Source organism: Sciurus vulgaris, assembly GCF_902686455.1.
Source record: "Sciurus vulgaris genome assembly, chromosome: 3".
NCBI lineage: Eukaryota > Metazoa > Chordata > Mammalia > Rodentia > Sciuridae > Sciurus > Sciurus vulgaris.
Genome location: NC_136463.1, coordinates 108,959,076 through 108,978,500, shown reverse-complemented (window position 1 = coordinate 108,978,500; position 19,425 = coordinate 108,959,076). Strand labels below are relative to the sequence as shown.

The 19,425-nt window shown below is 32.8% G+C and overlaps 1 protein-coding gene across 3 annotated transcripts in view; it reads right to left on the bottom strand.

Moving 5' to 3' along the window:
* GALNT13 (polypeptide N-acetylgalactosaminyltransferase 13) overlaps nucleotides 1-19,425 on the bottom strand; it is a 563,464-nt gene that overhangs the window by 502,361 nt on the left and 41,678 nt on the right. For all 3 annotated transcript variants that reach the window (XM_079134478.1, XM_079134477.1, XM_079134476.1), the window contains one exon: nucleotides 4,457-4,702. In XM_079134478.1, the coding sequence (XP_078990604.1) occupies nucleotides 4,457-4,598 (142 nt within the window). In that variant the 5' untranslated portion in view covers nucleotides 4,599-4,702. The remainder of the gene's footprint in view (nucleotides 1-4,456; nucleotides 4,703-19,425) is intronic.

Genomic DNA, 19,425 nt, shown 5'->3' with positions numbered 1-19,425 from the left:
TTTAGTTATTCATTAAAATGACATATCAAACCACATTCAAAACAAATCTAGGACTCTTATAATGGTTCATATCAGGTCAAAATGTTCACTCTGATACCATCTCTTTCCCCACAGGCATGACAGGCAACATTCTAAATCCTATATTCATGAATAGCCTCAATTGCTTTTTATAAAGTCTTATATCTATATACACTCTTGCAATGTATGTTCTTAAATTTTAGTTACTTTTTGCTTTTCAAGTAGTAAATGTATACATAATGGTTGTGGGGGATAACTGTTATCATTATCTTACTACTGGTCAAGATTCTTTCATATTGATGAAAAATCATTCATTTTGATTAGTATATAATAATTCCCTGTATTGATAAGCCAATGTCTATCCTTCAGTATGTTATTTACAAGTTTTATTCTTATGAGGAACAGCACTATGAACATACTTGTGGAAGAAATATTCTTGGACATATGACTATGACTTCTGAGTCCTTTATGAATGTTCATGTTTGCTAGTATTTCAGAAATACTATCAAATTGTAATCTTAAGTTATCCCATAAGTGTAGACATGCATCAACTCTAATAATTAGTGTTATCAATCATTTTAATTGTTGTTAGCTGAATGGATGTAAATGCATGTCATTGTAGCCTTAATCTGTTTTTCCCTGATTATAATGTATATTAATTATCTCCTCATAAGTTTAATTGCCATATATGTTTGCTTTTCTAAAGTTTCTACCCAATTATATTGCTTATATTTTTCTATTGGGTTATTTGGGGTTTTCTGCCTTTATTTTATGTGTGTATGTGTGTTGTGGAGATACTGGGGATTAAACCCAGGAAAGCACCCCACCACTAAGTTACACACTCCCAGTCCTTTTATATATATGTATAATTTTGAGACAGGGTCTCCCTAAGTTGCAGAGATGGGCCTCAAATTTGTGATTCTTCTGCCTCAGTCTCTTGAGTCACTGGGATTATATGTATGCACCCTAGTATCCAAGTATTTGGGTTTTTCTTATTAATAATGAGAATATATACATATACATATACGTATATTATTTCTATATACTTGTTAAGAGCTTGTTAGCTGTGTGTTCCTAGAATATCTTTAACAATGAGTGACTTTTTTTATGCCAATGTTCCTGCTTTTTAAGAATTTTCCTTATTTCCAGATCATATAGATGCCTGATTTTTTTTTTTTTTTTTTTTTCCTATTCTAGTTAGATTTTTGTTTTCGGCATTTAAGTTTGTAGTACATTCAAAGTTTATATTGGTTGGGGACAAGAATGAGGCATCTTTTTCCACACAGATTACCGTTTCATTTTCAGTTCCATTTACTGAACAGCCCCTCTCTTTCCCATTGATCTGTAGTGCTTCCTCTGTCACATAATGAATGTTTCAAAAGTGTGCATCTATGTCTAAGGACTAAATCTATTTCCTTGGACAATTTCTCTCTCCTCCTGCTTTGTGTCAATACTACAGTCTTAATTACTCTAAATTTTAGGAGCTGTTATTTAAATAGCCACATTTTAACTCTGTAATTTTCTCCTTTAAAATTATTTTGATAGAAGATACTGCTGAAATCTTTATTAATCTAATTTAAAATTTTGCATTTTCTTCTTTAACTAGTTATTTCCAAGTCTTATATTGTAGACCCAAACCTTAATGCCATAGCCTCTGTGAAATGTTATCTCAGCCCCTAGATTGTTTCCTTTACTTAGAGCATTCATCTTCATCCTAACACCCGTTATGTGTTGTAATCATGTGTACCTTTACTTTACTGTTTTAGCTGAATTTGTATACTTAACTGAATATGTGTCAAGAATGGAAACTGCATATACATTGGTGCTAAAGTAAGATCTTATTACCTTGCAAGGTCACAGCAGTCTTAGCTGTATAAGCATGCTCCATGATGTTTCTCAGAGTGCCCCCGTAATTAATAACACATGGAGTGTATGTGTGTGTGCATGTGGAGAGAGAAATGATTACTTTGTGATTTACCATAAGCTCCATGACTAGAAGGAACTCAGTTTCCTTACATTCCAAAGAGCAAAGACCTTAGTTATATTCCTAGGATTCTGTACACAGTAAATGCTAAATAAATAATTGATGAATAAAAAAAATGAAAATATCCTAAAAGTTAATCCATAGTGTATGTTAACACTGGGTACTTAAAAATTGTATAAAATTTAAAAATATAAGTCAACTTAGAAACCACCTAATCCAGACACAGTTTTTAAGTCAAAAGTCATTTTTTAGTGGATTTAGAAGAAAAATATCAGTCAAGCACACTTTCTACAGTATCACCTGCTTGTAAATAACTTTAAATATATAGTGAAAATTCCTACATATTCTGAAATAATAAAAAATAAAATTAAAGCCTCAAGTCTATTCAGTATTTTATAAGATAAATGATATTAACGTGCCAAATTAAAGTACAGTGGACTGAATGTTTCTGCCCAAAATTCACTTGTTAGAACTTTAGAAGATATAGCAATAGTAGTAGGAGGTGTGGCCTTGGGGAGATGGTTAAGTAGTGAGGGGGAAGCCCTCATGACTGGAATTGGCACCCTTACAGAAATGCCTCAAACAGATCTCTTAACCATTTGCCAGGTGAAGTTCGTGAGAAGTCAGTTTCACATGAGAAACAGGCCCTTCCAATATACCATCAGCCAGTGCTTTGATCTTGAACTTCCCTGCATTCAAAACTGAAAAATAAGTTTCTGTTGTAAGTAAATCACCTAGCCCACAGTATGTTGATAAGACAAAAAGTCTTACAGATGAAGATAACATGGTTTAACTTTACAATTTAAATACAAGGGAAAATTATTTTTGCCTTGCATCATTAAATTTCGCATTTTGAGATTTAGAACTGAGCATTAAGGACTTGAATCAGCAATATTGTACTTTGGTACTTGAGGAAAAGGCTGCCTTTTTTTTTTTTGTTTTTTGTTTTTTGCTTTTTGATTTTTTTGTTTTTTTTGCTGAATCAGGTCCTAACTTTTTTTGTGTGACTGATCTAGATGCCTCCATTCAACAAATGACAAAGTGATCATTCTAAATGGATGTGATCCATCAAAACACACTTCTATTCAGCCAAGAAGCAGCTCAACAGACTCCAGAAAATAAAGAAAAAAAAAAAAAAAAAAAAAAAGACTTTACTTCAGAGCTTTAACTATGAATCAGTAAATCAATCACATGTTCACTTATCAAAAACTGATAGACTCATAAAGTTCTTCCTGAATAATTGTAGAATAAAGGCATGAAAATAACGCACAAAATCTACCTAAATTGGTCTAGACTCCATCATTTCCAATGAACTTTACTGAGTCTGTTTTATCAAAAACTTATGTGAGATAAGATACATTTTGAAAAGAGAGAATATGCAGAATTTAATGAGTAAGAGCATTTTTTTTAATCTAAAGCAAATCTAGAACATTCAAGATATTCTCTGGACAAAATTAATTTTTGAAATTGCTCTTCTATGTTTCCCTAAAATTCACATATATTCATATAATTGAATACTAGTAATGAAATTCTGTTTGAATTTCTTGACTAATAAATAACTTTGAAATTATCTATCACATTAGAATATACTACAATTAGTAAATAAATGCAAAATGTCACCTTGGTAACTTATTCATTTTCCAAAAGGTATGAAAATTTCAACTAGACTCAAAGTTTACCTTTTGTCATAGTTACACTTAAAACATTCACCAAGCAGAGAATTAATGTTTTTTCAATGAGAATAAACTAGTTTCAAGGACTCTTTATGTATTTTAGAAGTACCCATTTTTGAGGAATATTACAGAAATATAACTACTTGTACACCTTGAAGTCAACAAAAAAGGACAGCATAGAGAAAGTTGTTTGGAATTATTTAAAAATGAATCCTTATGCCTTAACCTGAAAAATCACCATTCAGAATTAATTGGAATCTAGTCATTGAAAAGCCTGAGTTAAAGTGATTTTATAATAGTCTTGAAATTATCTTTGGCTCTTAACATAGAGTCAATGTCTGATGCTCCACAGGTGAAATCTGGGCCCTTGCAGGTGTTTTATTTTAAAAATTGTTTTTCTTTTTTTAACTGTTTTGTAAATATTTAGGGGTGACATATGCAGTTCCAGTTTGCTAACATCCCCATCTATCTTACTTGCTTGGTTTTTAAAGGATTTGGGCTTCTACAAGCCTAGATTTTAAATTCTGTCCAATCTGAAATTTTATTTGAAAGTTCTTTTCATGCAGTCACAGAACACCGGAATTTAAAATTAAACGTATCTTGGAGGTTAAAACTCTTCCTTTTTTCCAATGGACCCCAAAGGCCTAGAAAAGCGAAGTAGCTTCCATATAGTTAAGTGTACATTGCCAGTTCTGCTCTTGTAATTCAATGAGGCAAAACTACTCTTATTTTGAGGTTTCATATTTTGTTGTCACTGCTTGTTTGCCTCACAGGTACTCACCCCTCAGTGCAGGCAACAGGGACCTCTCCTTCTTGTCATCACACTTGTTACATTCACTGAAGTACAGTAGTAAGAAGACATCCACAAGGACCCACATCAGTGAAGTGGCCAGAACCACCTTGCAGTAAACAAATCTCCTCATGTCTTTACTTGATTTCTAGTTAACACAGAGATTGAAGGCAAATGCTCCTGTAATAAATCCAAGCCACAGAGGTAAACTCCAGGTTGAAGGCAGGATGCATCCCACTGCATTAGGGAAAAAAAAAAAAAATAGAAAGAAATAACATTATTAAACAGGGGTTTTGTTTTGCATAAAGGAGATTTAACATGAAACATATGACTTACTTCATGTTCCCAAATATGTCAGCATTCATGTCCTCAAAATTAAAAGTCCAAATGAAAGTTGTTACAAAGACAGCTGGCTATGATTCTAACACTTGATACTAGATCTGTCACTACTCTGCTGGGTCTTTGATAAACTATTTGATTTCTTCAGATTGTATTGCCTTTACCTTAATCCCTATAATGACTTTCTATATAACAACAGATTGTCAAATACTGCAGTTCTGAATTTACCCAATAATACTGAATACTAAATAATACCAAAAAAATACAAAACACTTAAAAATGCTAAATGTACTACTACTATTTACCAATAATACTAAAATAGAAATAATTCTGGGATACAAAAAAATACAGTGGTTAAAAGCTGGTCTTTCTAGACAGGTCTGGGCACATTACTTCACAGTATTGGGAGACTTTCTAAGCCTCAGCTTTCTCATCTGTAAAATGAGGATAAAAATTTGCTGTCAGGATTAAGTATGTCATGCTTCTAAAGCATCTTACAGAACAAGCAGGTATTAATATAGAAAATGAACAAATGGTTATCAGAGTCTCAAACCAGCAGCTACAAGAAATAAATCAATACTTATTTACCTTTAAAACTCCCATCTGGTCTGCATAAAAAGTATTGCCAGCAGATGTGTATTTTAGAATAGATAACATGTATTCAAATAATTTATCAGGGGGAAAAACATAGTAATATAGAATGACCTAAAATAACCAGAGAAAGAATTCTAAATGGTATAGCAAAGACACATACATAATTGTTGAGAGATATGGAAAGTAAACATCAAAAACCATACATACGTTTGTTTTATACTGCATTGAGCAATAACTATCTGATAACCAGATTCTATGGCTAGAGTAAATAAATCAGACAAAAAAAAAAAAAAAAAAAAAAACCCTGATATAATTTGCTACATTTTAAATAATATCAAATAAAGCTTAAATTTATTGATGTGAAAAAGCGACATTGTTTTGACAGTTATTTAGAGTAATAGTATTAAGTACAAAGCAATTTAAAATATTTCATAAACATTTGTCTCCAAATACAAACATGAAGTATAATTTGCTGAGACAAAATTTATTTAAATGAACAGTATTTATGTGTTACTTTATGTGAACTTAAAATTCACAGATAGTGACAGTTAAAAACAATTAGTATAAAAGAGTCTATTTCTCAGAATTATACAAAATTTACATTTATTTAAACCATATATTTACAAAAGACCAGAGATATCACATGCAAATCCAAAGAATACATAGCACAGGGTTTCATTTGTTTTTCTGGGGGAAAAAAAAAGTGGCATGCTAATTATCTAGTTTGTTTCATTTCCACTTCATTTTTCTATAAAATTTATAGCTCGATATTGGAACTCGGCCTATAATCTGATGATGAGGAAAAATCTTTATTTTCTGTGAGTATGTGCATTTTTCTAAATTTGAAAAATGAAACACTTCAAGCTATAAAATTTTCTTTCTTTAGTCATAAGATGGAGTGCATCTCTTCAATTTATAGTACAAAAAAAAATCCTAGGGACAAGTATATGTAACAGCAATCATTATTGAATGGACCTCCCCAGATTTAGAAAGAACCCTTTGTAACAAATGATCCTTGAAGATGTAGACAGCACCACCCCTGTGTGTCATCAAAGAAGAGATGACCTCCTGCCTTATCTATGCCATAAAATACTGGGAGGCTTATGCAAAATAAAGAATAAGGACACTAAAAAAAATATGAAGAATATCATTACAATGGAAAATCTAAAATCACTTACTATTAACTATTAAAATGTGTAAGATAACTCACTTCCTAATAAAAGCCTAACAGCTGAGCTTACTGAGAATTTAAACTTTAGCTGTGATTGAAAGTCAAAATCATACCTTATTGTCACTTCAAGATTTCTTCAAATCATCCTGGTTCTATAGCCTGCTATATCTACATTACATGACATTAGCACTGAGAAGCACTAACTTTACTACTCTAAGTTGCCATTGAAATTTTTTGTTTATTTATGAGAGTTTTTCCTTACATAGTTCAAGTTTTTAATTCTGAAGTACCTCTACCTTGAAAATAGGCTCAGCTTTACGATTCAAAAGAATCTTTTACCCTGGTACTTATAAAATAATAATTTCATGTGTATGTTCCAATAATCTTCATCTCATGAGAACAAAACTAAGCAGAAAGATGGCACAGGATGCATGGTAACTAACCAACATAGCACAGTTGGTGGCCCAGATTTATTTAACAGAATCAGCATCTGCATTATGTTTTTATTCCAATAAGCTCCTATTTATTTGCAAATACGATTCTGTTTCTCAAGCGGTAAGAAAATTCAAGTTCTGCAAAATCCCTGTCTTGCCAATCCAATGTGGAGCATGACCAACTTGCATAAACTACGGGCTCCACTATCTGCTACTGTGACACCTTTTCTAATTATTTCAAAAATCTTTTGAGTAAAGCACAGATATTTCCCTCTTTAAAAATGTATCTGTATGCTGAATACAGTGGTGCATACCTGTATCCCAGTGATACTAAGGCTGAGACAGGAGGGTTGCAAGTTTGAAGCCAACCTGGGAGTGTCTCAAGATATGACAAGGCTGAGGATGTAGCTTGGGAGAGCACCCCTGGGTTAAACCGCAATACCTGATATATAGCTGTATAGATACATATTTTTTCTCTAGATAGGAAAATGTCAAGAGATAAAAAACTTTCAGGTACGATCTTGCCAATCAGTTGCTTTTCCATTTTTCGCCTGCCAACTAAATCATGTTATCAGTCACATATTCCATGAGACATTACAGGATTTTTACTTTAAAATATGTAACATTCTTCCTATCTTTATTAAAATGGGGTTCAAACATAAAAATAAAATCCAGCTAAAGTTTAGAGGTTTGGGTAACTATGTTATTAAAATAAGAAAAACATCTTTGTTTTGGTTTTGGTTTGTTGTTTTTTTCAATTAGGAGGTTATTACTTCCCTGAGGAATCTAGTTTACTTGCTATTAGACATTTTTATCTATAGTCATATATTTTCTTTAGTAGAAAATTGCATAATGGGTGCAAATTTATTCAATCTATTTTATGAGGCTATACTTGAAGCTGCCAAAGGATCCTGGAAGCTAGTGTAAGACTGCTGGTAGGGTTTCCAGAAGGTTCAGGCACCATGCAAACTTTAATGTTTTAAATAGCTATGCAGGAGCTTCTGGGAGCTGATGACCAGACAGTTTTGCAGAGTTTTTTTACACACTGATAAATCTAGTTAAGCACTAAAAAAAAAAGTCCTGATATAGCTAAAAATATGATTGGTAGAAAGACTGATCTTTGCATGAATGATGATCAAAATTTAAAATAGACCTGGGGAATCTACCCACAGCCTAAACCAAAGGGTCTGCTGTAAAAGTCACACCACATTAAAAGATACAGTCAGAGACAAAAAAAGGTGACAAAGGTAATGTTCAACAAATGCTTTTTGTGAAGGGCAATGGCATAGAAGCAAAGAAATATGCCCTTCACTTGAATTTCAATTAAGACCAAATATTCATAACATTAAATTCAACACTTAGGAGGCAACCTAGAATAGGCTCTAAAATACATACTTTTGTAAAATATATGTATTTGCAGAATTACAATATCATGACTTGAATTGGATTCCAAACACTCAATAAACACATGAGTTCATTCAAGTTAATGCCTTGATTTTCCTACCCACACAATGTGAACAGTGGTAACTACCTCATAAGTCTAGGATGAATGTGAATGAGTTAGTACACATAAAGCTCTTATGACAGTATCTGCCACAAAGGACTTAGTATGCATTAGTTCTTATTAGTAGTAATAACAGTAATAGTGTTATCATCAGGAATATTATCAAACAGGAAAAAACAATGACGACTCTCAACTATCCTTCTAGAAGCAGCACTTGTTCAGCTTGTTCAGGAAGTTGGAGAGCACAAGCATCATAAGGAAGAAATATTTAATAGATGTAGTTTCTGAGGGGGTATGAGTTACAGGGTTTGAAAATACTCAAAACTCATGGAACTGTATACTTGAGAGCTGTGCATTTTACTTTTATGTAAAGTATACGCCTATAAGATACAATAAGATGAAATGTTTATGTAGGTACAATAAGATTCCTTGACATCAATAACTTTTGATTAATTAAATCATATCAGATAAGAGATTTTTCTTAGACCTTTCTGATCTCATCTTCTGCCATTGTTCTCCATGCCATTCACTTGGGTCTCCTGCCTGTTTCTTAAATGTGCCAATTACTGCCTTGCCTCAGGGCATGTGCATATGCTGTTTTCTCTGCCTAGTGACATATTCATGACTCTGTTTTATTTCCCTCAATCTTCCTTCTTACTGCACAAGTCTCATGTGACAGACAGCTTTCTGACCAATCAATCCAACACAGAACACAACTTAGTCACTCTCCATTTCCTTACCCTCTCCACTTTCTTTCTTTCTTAGCACTTGTCATCCAGAACGTACTTATTTTAAAAAATAAATTTTGGTTATTATTTGTTTCCCCTATATGAAAAAGGAATCTATATGACAAAAGGATTTCACAAGTCTTGCACATGCTCTCTCTTACTCCGATATATTTAAATTTTAAAACTTAAACATTACTTGTTATGGACTGAATTTCCCCTACTGCCCCACTAAAAATAATCATATGCTAATATCTCAACCCCCACTAACTTAGAATATAACTATAGAGGCAGAGTGCCTTAAAAGGGTAATTAGAGTAAAATGAGGTCATATGGACAGCCTAATGCAATTGACTGGTGTCCTTACAGGAGATTAGGACACAAAGACACACATTAGAAAGGCTATGGAAAGACACAGTGAGAAGATAGCCATCTACAGGTCACAAAGATGGCCCAGCAAGTAAAACCAATCCTATTAACACTTAGCTTTTGAACTTCTTGGTTCTATAAATGTGAGAAAATAAGTTTCTGAAGTTTTAAGTCACTCAATCTGTGATTCTTTGTAATGGAGGCCCTAGCCAACCAACACACTTACTAGTTAAGCCCAAATTTTCTCCACCTCGCCCTGCACAGCAGCAGGTAAATATAGATGGAAAGAACACTGCAGAATATGCTAGTAAGTCTCATTTTTAAATCTATTAACACATATACAGTGGACCTTCAGTGTTTCACAGTTATTCTACAATGGTTCACAGATAATCATCTTGACATGTGAGGAAGAAACACCTTGTACATCAAGAGATACTGTGAAGGTTGGGGTGCAGGGGTGGAACTTTAGAGATTTATGTCCTTTTGGGCTACGTGATTTTATGTAGAACAGAATCAGTCATGGTCTAACCATTGCATGTCTGGGTTCCTTATAATCTATAGCAATGACAACCAAAGATTGATGTATTAGTCTAAACTCCCTTGCATGAGTTGCACTAGACAATAGATTGGTTTTTGACTATACATTCACTGTATAAAATGAGACCTGCCAATACCATCTGAGACTTATTTATGGTGGCTGAATCCAGGATCCTATGAGAAATGGTTGAAGTCAATACTGTAGGTTGACCTTATCCTAATATTTAAAATTCTGTTCATACTAGCCTTAAATAAATCCTGTACAAGAAAAATTGAACAGATTTGGTACTAGCCATTGTCAGATGAATCAAGATGTTCAATGAAAAGGCACACCCATATGAAAATTCACCAGAAGCCAAGATGATAGAGAACCAAAGGGTTGGTGTACTTGGGAGATCCTCCTCTGCCTCTGATACGTCTTGCTTGGTGTGCCAACAATGCAAAGCCCCAAATACTCCTTACACAGGCCTTTCTGAGAGTTATGTTGCCCATGAGCAATCTTGAAAATGAAGTTAGATATACCTTCTAGGACAAAGACCAGTCTTTCACTGCTGCTATATATAAAAGGGCAACCTCCCTATTGGTGCTGATTCTTTCCTGTAAGGAAACTCATCATGTAAGCAGGAATTCATGGGGGTTGTCCACCAGCTTCCATGAGACACAGGAGACAAGTGAAGCTGCTACCATACTTTGATGCTCCACTACCTGGTGTACCATTTGGAAAACACATTTGCTCTGAGATAGGAGGCTATTCTGCCAATGAACAGACTGCCATTAAACAGAAACAAGCTAATTTACTAACTTTTAAGAAGGGTAAAAACAAATTCCAGACCCTTCACAGACCTGAAATCATCATTCACAGAAATACTAGGAAGTGGTTAAGTGAACTTGTGTGAATTTTGATATGTTCAGAAAATTTCCACAAAGGTACATTAGCTAAATTTGGTAATCTCTGAGGTACACAATTGATTTTTAGAACTCTATTAAAAACTCTAGAGTTTTTAATATAATAATATATTACTTTTTAAATAAAACTACTACCTTAATTAGAAAAAGTAAAAACATTCCTTTAACTAATTCTACAGATAAAATTGAGTATGCACACAGGTGCTAATAATGTACTATGCACTAAAGATAAAGCAGATAAAAAGACAATCCTTGCCTCCTGGCTTAGGGGAGATAAAAATGAGCATTTAGGAGTAGAAATGAGAAGAAAATAAATGAAACATTTAGAGTGATTCTAAGATGAGAAATTCTTTTTAGTAGATAATTTTAACACGTAATTTTTAACATTGAGAGAATGCAACAACAAAGATAATTGACCTAATCATGAGTGAATGAAGGGTGGAGTTTTTATAGAGAATAATCATAAATTAGCAACATGTTCATAAGGCAGATGCCATGTGTCCAGGAAGTTTGCTGCACATTGGTCTTTTTAGCCAGGATAGCACATAAGATGTCCATTCCATGAAGATGTTATAACTGTCCAGGCCCAATATATGATAATGGCAATTAACAAGCAATAGATTTTAGTTAAATGATAATGAAATTAAGTCTATGTAAAGAAAGCTTGTCAAAAGCAATATATGTCCTTCAAAAAGATAAATTAAGTTGTTCTAAAAGTTTTACTGAACCTGAAAATTGCTCATAATTCGTTGTCTTAAGTATTTCATGACTTCTCAGTGTTCACCTTATAACATGGCACCAGTGGTCATGCTTGTTCATTAATAGTCACCAAGAGGGAAAAACAGAAAACCAAAATGTCCAACTGGATATAAAATCTCGAGATTAAAACAACACTTGAGCATTGAGACAGTTCCCAATAGACACACACCAGCTAGCAGGCCATCTTCTGCCATAAATCTCACGATTAAAAAGAAAATAAATGTTTCCACTGAGATGTCAAACCATTAGAAAACCTTAACCTCAGGTTCCTAGTTGGCCTTGGGCCTCTTAATTCTTTATGACAGAGATGTAAGGAGTGAATCACAAGTGGTCTTTCTCTGAAATATGTAGAGAAATGTGTCTATTCCTTGTCTAGGCTTTCTTTTCTAAACGGAGACATTTATTTGCAGAAAATAATGAAGAATAATTTTAAATTCTCTTATAAAATTATACCAAAGTCACTCTGACTGCTCCAGTAGGCAATTAATGAGCAGTAAAAAAAGTGAAGACAAGCAAGAAAACAGGCCTTCAGGGCTCCAAAACACCCACAGCACACAAGTAGAGGATGCAGAAGTGGCTTCACCACAGAATGCTTTAGAAGTGCATTGACACTGCACAAACGTTAACGAAAATTTATTTGCTTGCTCACATATTTAATAGCGATTTTTAACCATATTTGATCCAAGGGAGAAGTGCACTTTTAATAAAATTATTTTAAAAACTAACAACAGGTGAAATATTAAAGTTCTTCCACTACAAGGAAAAAAAAAAAAACTTATTAAAGATTATATTCACCTATTAATTTGACTTGCAGCTGTAGTTTTTTTCTCTCAAATTTCCTAGTGAAGCTATTAACCATAAGTTAAGTGACTTAAAAGATAGGCAATTAGAGGTAAGAAGTAAATAAGTAAATAAAGAACTAAATAATCAGAATACTGAAAAATTAGCTTCCAATTAATTAAGAGCAAAGTTAACATAGCACATCCCCAAGGAATCAAAATTATATTCTTATTAGCAAAGTAACCTTGTCATATGAAATTGATAAAGACTGTAACATGTTAATCAATATACAGCAATCCAATAGAGTGCATAATCAAATAATAGAAAACACAGAAATACTATAAAATAGTCAAAAACACATGAGAAAGGGACAGATATAATGTTTTTACAATATTTAACAGATTAGCAGAGATCATTATTATGTGTACAAGCACATAAACAGACAACCCATAAACAAGGCAGTATTTTCAAAATATCCAGGAAAACTAGTAATTCATTTAATTAGAAATTATGCTAAATAAAGAACAAAATTATATTTTAGCAAAGGTGGGATGAAATGAACTCTGATTTACTTTGAGGATGGAAATGTAAAATGGTAAAAACTTTTTGGAAAAAAACAGGGTTTATTAAAAATAAATAGGATCTTTGACCTAGTTCCTTAAAAATTATATACTTTGAACTAGTAATTTCTCTACTGGAAACTCCTTTTTTTAAAAAACTCCATATTGGAGAAAAGACTTTAATTTCAGAGATGTAATTAATGCATTATTTATTAAAAATAGTCCAAATACTTACATAGCTAATTGACAGTATGTTATGGAGCTACTAGAAAATGTAAAAAAAAAAGTAATAATATAAAAGTGGTGACATAATACAAATTAAACAAATCAAAATAATAGTTGCTTGTTTATTCCCTATGATTATAATTCTTTAAAACTTACCAATCTAAAAATTCTGAAAAAAATAGATGAGGTTATAGGATTTTCTTTGCACTTTTTTTTAGTAATTTTGTTAACTTACAAATTCAGAAATGATGGGGAAAATAGACGTTTTGTTTTAAAGTAAATTTTTAAAAAGCTACCAAAAAAGTGGTTTCATGATAAAACTCCAAAATTCTGAGTTATCTGATATTTGTGCCATGTTAGTCATGGGTATGATAAAAACAGGGCACCCATAAAACACAGACCCAAAGAACTCTCATGTCATTTACAAAACACTGTAAATGAAAAAGGAAAGAAAGGCAGAATCACTCTTTAAAATAGGGACTAATTTAAATAGTCCATTTCCAAATATCTTTTACTAGTCTTCATTAATACAGAATGTATTTGACTTGGAAAAGATGAAAGTTTGCCCCACATTTCAAATTCTATTAAAACTTCACATTCCTTTGAAGAAAATGGCCAACTTTCCCAACCTCGAATCTCATCTAGGATTAGACTTATTCTGGTTGTAAATGTGTGACTTTGCTGCAAATAAATACTCACAAATAGCAATCAGGACCAAAGTGAGAAAGACTACTCAGTTCTAATTATTCTCACTATTAAAAGCCTATATGCCCAACAATCCAACTTACTTTTTGGACAAGAAACAACACGAATGAGTTTTGTGTTTCCCTCTTGTAAGGAAATGTTAATATATTAGAAGAGATATGTTAGAACCACAAAATGTTCTTACCATCTTTATGAGTTAGATTAAAATTCAAGCTAATCGAAGTACTTGAAGATTACAGTAATTGTTACTATAGAAAAGCATGGTTTCCTAACAAGTGCAATCTGAAAAAAAAAAATGAGATGACAAAAATAATCAGATTCCAAAATCAAAATATCCATGAGGAAAAAATATACCCTCCTTATTAAAGGCAAGTAAGATAGTGATTGCTCTTTTAATCAGAGACTGAAACAGGATGTAGTATATGACTTGTACAATCAATCCTATAGGTCATTTGTAAATGTCTAATCTAAAACTGTTATTTTAAATGACTGTATTTCAATGTAATTATGTATTTCACTGTAATAGTTAAATAATATATCTCTAAGTATCTAAAGGATGCATTTCAATTTATCACTATATACCAATCACTGGAATTAAATCCATTTCTTTTTTTCCTTTTTCCTTTTTTTTTTTTTTTTTTTTTTTAGTATGGGGATTTTACCCAGGGGTATGTAACCACTGAGCCACATCCCTGGTTCTTTCTATTTTGTATTTTGAGACAGGGTCTCACTAAGTTGCTGAGATTGGCCAATCCTCCCGTCTCAGTCTTCTAAGTCACTGGGATTATGGGCATGTTTCACCACACCCAGCTAAATCAATTTTTGATAACAATTTTTCTGTCAGTATTATTTACCATAAGTTGGCTATGGGAAACATGGAAGTGGACTGAGGTGGTATGTGCCCCTTTAGAAGTGGGAGAAGAGCAATTATAACTCTAATTTTACCTAAATTGTTAGGCATCCATTCTAGAAATAAGGTCTTCATACTTGATATTACAGCAGGGAGAAGCAATGAGTTATTAATAGACAGTGTTTTTCTTATTGCACTTTCCTTCTGAGTCAAAGTTCAAATTCTAAAAGCAAACAGTTCATAAATTTTCTGCAAAGGTTTTATAGTTTTGTACTCAAACAGCAAAAAAAATAAAGCTTGAAGATCAATAACATCTGTTTATTCCAAGGAAAAGCTCCACTATTTATGTGGCTGAATGGTTATAATATTTTCTTTTGATTTTGATAAGCCTAGCAAATATATTCTAACCACTGATTGACATCAGAACAAATCAGTAGGTGTGCTCTCTTCCAAGATCTCTTATCTATTAATTTCTGTGGAATGAAACAGTGTTCAAACTGAGAAAGAAAACACTGGTATGATTCTCCTCCTGCAATAAAACCATAATCAGTATAAAATTCTGATTTCCAACATCCATTCAGCTCCACCCCTGCAGAACAGCAATCAACATTCTATTTCCCTTTTTGCTTTATATTTCTGGCAAAGATATGTACAAAGATAGCACTCAAAATCAATAAAGTCTATTAAAGAATACATGGGATTTTGTATGCCATTTTAATTCCTGATTATTCTACTCTTCTAATGTCTAAAATTATAGTTCCCTTTTAACATATGTAAATTGTGCTTTCATCATGTCTTTCATTCCTTTCTCATTCATTCATTTTATTCCCACAGTCTCTCCTGTTTCAGTTGTGAAATCACCTAACCTGGATTTTTCCACTTTAGTTTGCCTAACATGATAAGTATATTCTAAGTTCTTCCTTTAGGTTAACCCAAACTAGGATGGTCTGATGACACCTAAGAAAGACAGTACAATTACTGAGACCCTGAAGAAGATAAATGATCAGAATATCAGAACTATAAGTGTTTGTATCCAAGAACTGAAAATATAATATAGAAAGAACAATTTTTTTCTTTTAAAAATCTTACATATACATAGGGGTACTAGATTTGACTCAAGTCCCACTCACAACATCCATTTATTTGGAGATGTGGAAGAAGCTAATTTTCCTAGCTAACTCCACAGTTATAAAATTGTAATAAGAGCTATACCTACTTATAGGATCATAGGAAAAGTTTTGCATATGAAATGAATATCAGAGAAACTGGTATACTGTAACAAACCAGTACATATTAGTTGTTGCATTATTATAACCAATATTATGATCACCAAATAGTCTCTTACTACAACTTAGGAAAAGAAAAGCAGTCATAATTCATTCAAATAGTGAACTGTTCATTCAATTTATTTGGCAAATAATTTTTGAATACCTAATATGCTCCCACCCTAGCCTAAGCTAGCAGTTTTAGATGAAATTAAAGTCTTGCTTGAGATGAAGTTTCTGAGGCCACCATCATTAATAGTAAAAATTTAATTATTTTTAATTTGTTCTTTGTGTATATCAGTGCTATATTTTAAAAATAAGTTTATAATAAAAGAAAATGGGGATTTTCACAAATTTACTGGTAGGGGTTGGATATGAGGCTCCTGTAGGATATTCTAAGTGGAGCCACCCAGAAGGCAGTTGAGTATAGGGAATGAACATCAGAGAGGTAAAGATGAGGGAGTTGGCAAAACAGTGTTAATTAAAACCATGGAAATTGATGAAATATGCTTGGTGAGTGTGAGTATGAGAGAAAAAGTGGGTAGCACCAAGAATCTTATGTAAAACTAATCTGTAAGAAACAATCCACAAATTTGGCTAGCAAAGGCTACCAAAGGAAGAGAAAAACAAATGTAGCTTTAAAGACTCCAACAGAAGGAATACTTTTGAATAGGGAGATTGATCAGTGGGATAAGCCTGAACTAAGTGAGAAATATTTTCTACATATAGTCATAGGACTAAGTGTTGATTTAGAAAAAGCAACATCAGACAAGCAGACAAAGGAAAGCCTTCATCTGTTGAGTTGTGAATGGATGTGTGAGATACAAAGCTTGGAAACATTTAGCTGTGAACAGAGGTAAGAGCTACGGCAGCTAAAAGTGTACCTGTAAGCAAAGAGGATTAATGTACAAGTACATGCTATTTTTAATGGAGGGTGTGTTTTGACATGTTTAATGCCATGGGAAGTAACCAGGAAATAGGGAGAAGGTTGAAAGTGAAGAAAGAAAATATCGATTTGAGTTAGGACTGTTGGAACATGTACAGGAGTAAGAGTCAGAGGAAGAGGAATCAATGGGAGGGAAGAACACAAGGATTTATGGTACACTGGTAAGCTATTGGGAACCTCAGACTTTCCTAACTCACAAATTATATATTCTCTGTACATGATTTATTAAGAAGGAAGAGAAAAAAATGTTGGTAAGACTAGAACACATGGAAGTAGGAGAGATCTGATATAAAACTGTGGGGACCTAAAGTTGCTTCTCCAGGTAGAGGGCTCAGTTGAGATGTTCATCCCAAATTCTCACCATGTTTGCTTGGCACTTATCACCTCCTCTGTGACTTTCCTGGAGAGATTTAAGCACACTTCCCTTCCTATTTCTTTATACCATCCAAGGTGTATATTTTACTGTTTTTTTTAAATAAAGTATATCATTTAAAAATCAGATAATTTTAAAGATGACTGAATCAAAGTTATTATTGCATAATACTGTATGATTATAATCTCAATGAAATAAGTTTGCATATTTTGAATATGCCAAAAATGATTTATGACAATCTTCTCTCCTAAAAATTAATGATGATACATCTTGCTAAACCTTTATACTCATACATATAGACACAGCAAAGGAGACAAACAGTGAAGGGAGGAGAAACACAAATAATTTTGCTCTATGCTAGCTGTATGTTAGTAGAAAAAAAAATAGTTTGTGGTCATGATTAATGTGGATAACTGTTGAAATGACAGTGTCTTATTTTTATTTTTTCTCCTTCTCCATTTTCCCTCCCACTCTTTCAGTTGGACCCTACTGTTTCCAAGATACCTCCTAGTTTGACTCTTTGGCTGCTCAATTGGGTGTCTCTGATACGGGTTGCCTGGCAACATGACCAGCAGAATACTCATCAGCCTGTGTGGTAGCTCTATTTTCTGGCTTGCAGGTGGGAGATTTGGAGAGAATTTCACAAGGCTTTCACATTGCAATTCTGTTTCATTTCAGTGGGGTGTAATTAAGGTTATTATTTGTAATGTCATTATTTTATTTTATTTTCAGTGTTACTCAGAGGCTTTTGGTTTTTGTTGTAATTATTGAATAATTTCAGAAAATTTTAAAAGACTGAAATTGCCCTTCAAGATACTTCATGATTTTGTAGAAGTTCATTATCATAAAGTCAAACTAAAAAATATTAAAAACCCAGAGGTTAATGACAGAGAAGATACATAAAAGGAACTGAGTATTATATATGTTCTTACATCTTGAACTGAGTAACAGTAATAAAGGGATGTAACTGTAAAAATCCATCAATCTGTGTACTTAATATTAGTGTACCTTGTACATTTTAACAAACATATGGTATACTTCAAGAACTTTTAAAGGTGATGGCAATATGAATACACACACATATATATACACATACATGCACACACATATAAACAGAGGTTATACAAGCTTTGTATACATCTATTTGGAAACAAAAACAATCTCTATGCTTTTTATCACAGAAGATAACATATTCTTAAAGGCTGGGACTTCTGTTGCATTTAATCAGTTTAACAACAGAGACTATTTTGCCATATGGCAAACATGCTTTTACTAAGAATTTGCTATTTATAGAAAGGGAGACTTAACTGTCAATTCAGATGGGCAAATTCAAGAGAGCAGACAGCACTAATAACCACATACTGAAAATGATTTGCCATTTGTTGGAGTCTCACTGGATTAAAAACAGAATGCTACAGATGTAAAGAAAGATAACATCTGGAAATTTGCTCTATGAAATATTTCATACAAAAAATTATTGACATCACTTGCTGGTCTGTGCTAGGGTACACTAGATCTCTACTTGCCAAAATGTGCTATGGTCTAATGTGGGCAAATAGGTTGACAAACTGTAACACAAACTTAAAAAGATAGGTCCACAATATATTTATTATATTTTAGTTTTTAAACATTATCATGTAATCTCCATAGCAGTGAAAAAAACATTTTCTGTATTCGCTCATTGGATCTTCTGAAGAGCTTAGGTTTAAACTTGAACAGTTCTTTAAGGTGATTTTAATGTTCTTATTTCATCTGATCCTCATCACAGTCCACTTTATAAATTTGTAATCTAAGGCTCAGAGAATTTAAGTAACTTTCCCAAAATTATGCAGTTTATCTAAGCCAACAATTTTCACAACAAGAATTTTAAGCCAATTTTCTAACATACAACATCATGCTGTTCAAATAACATCTTTCT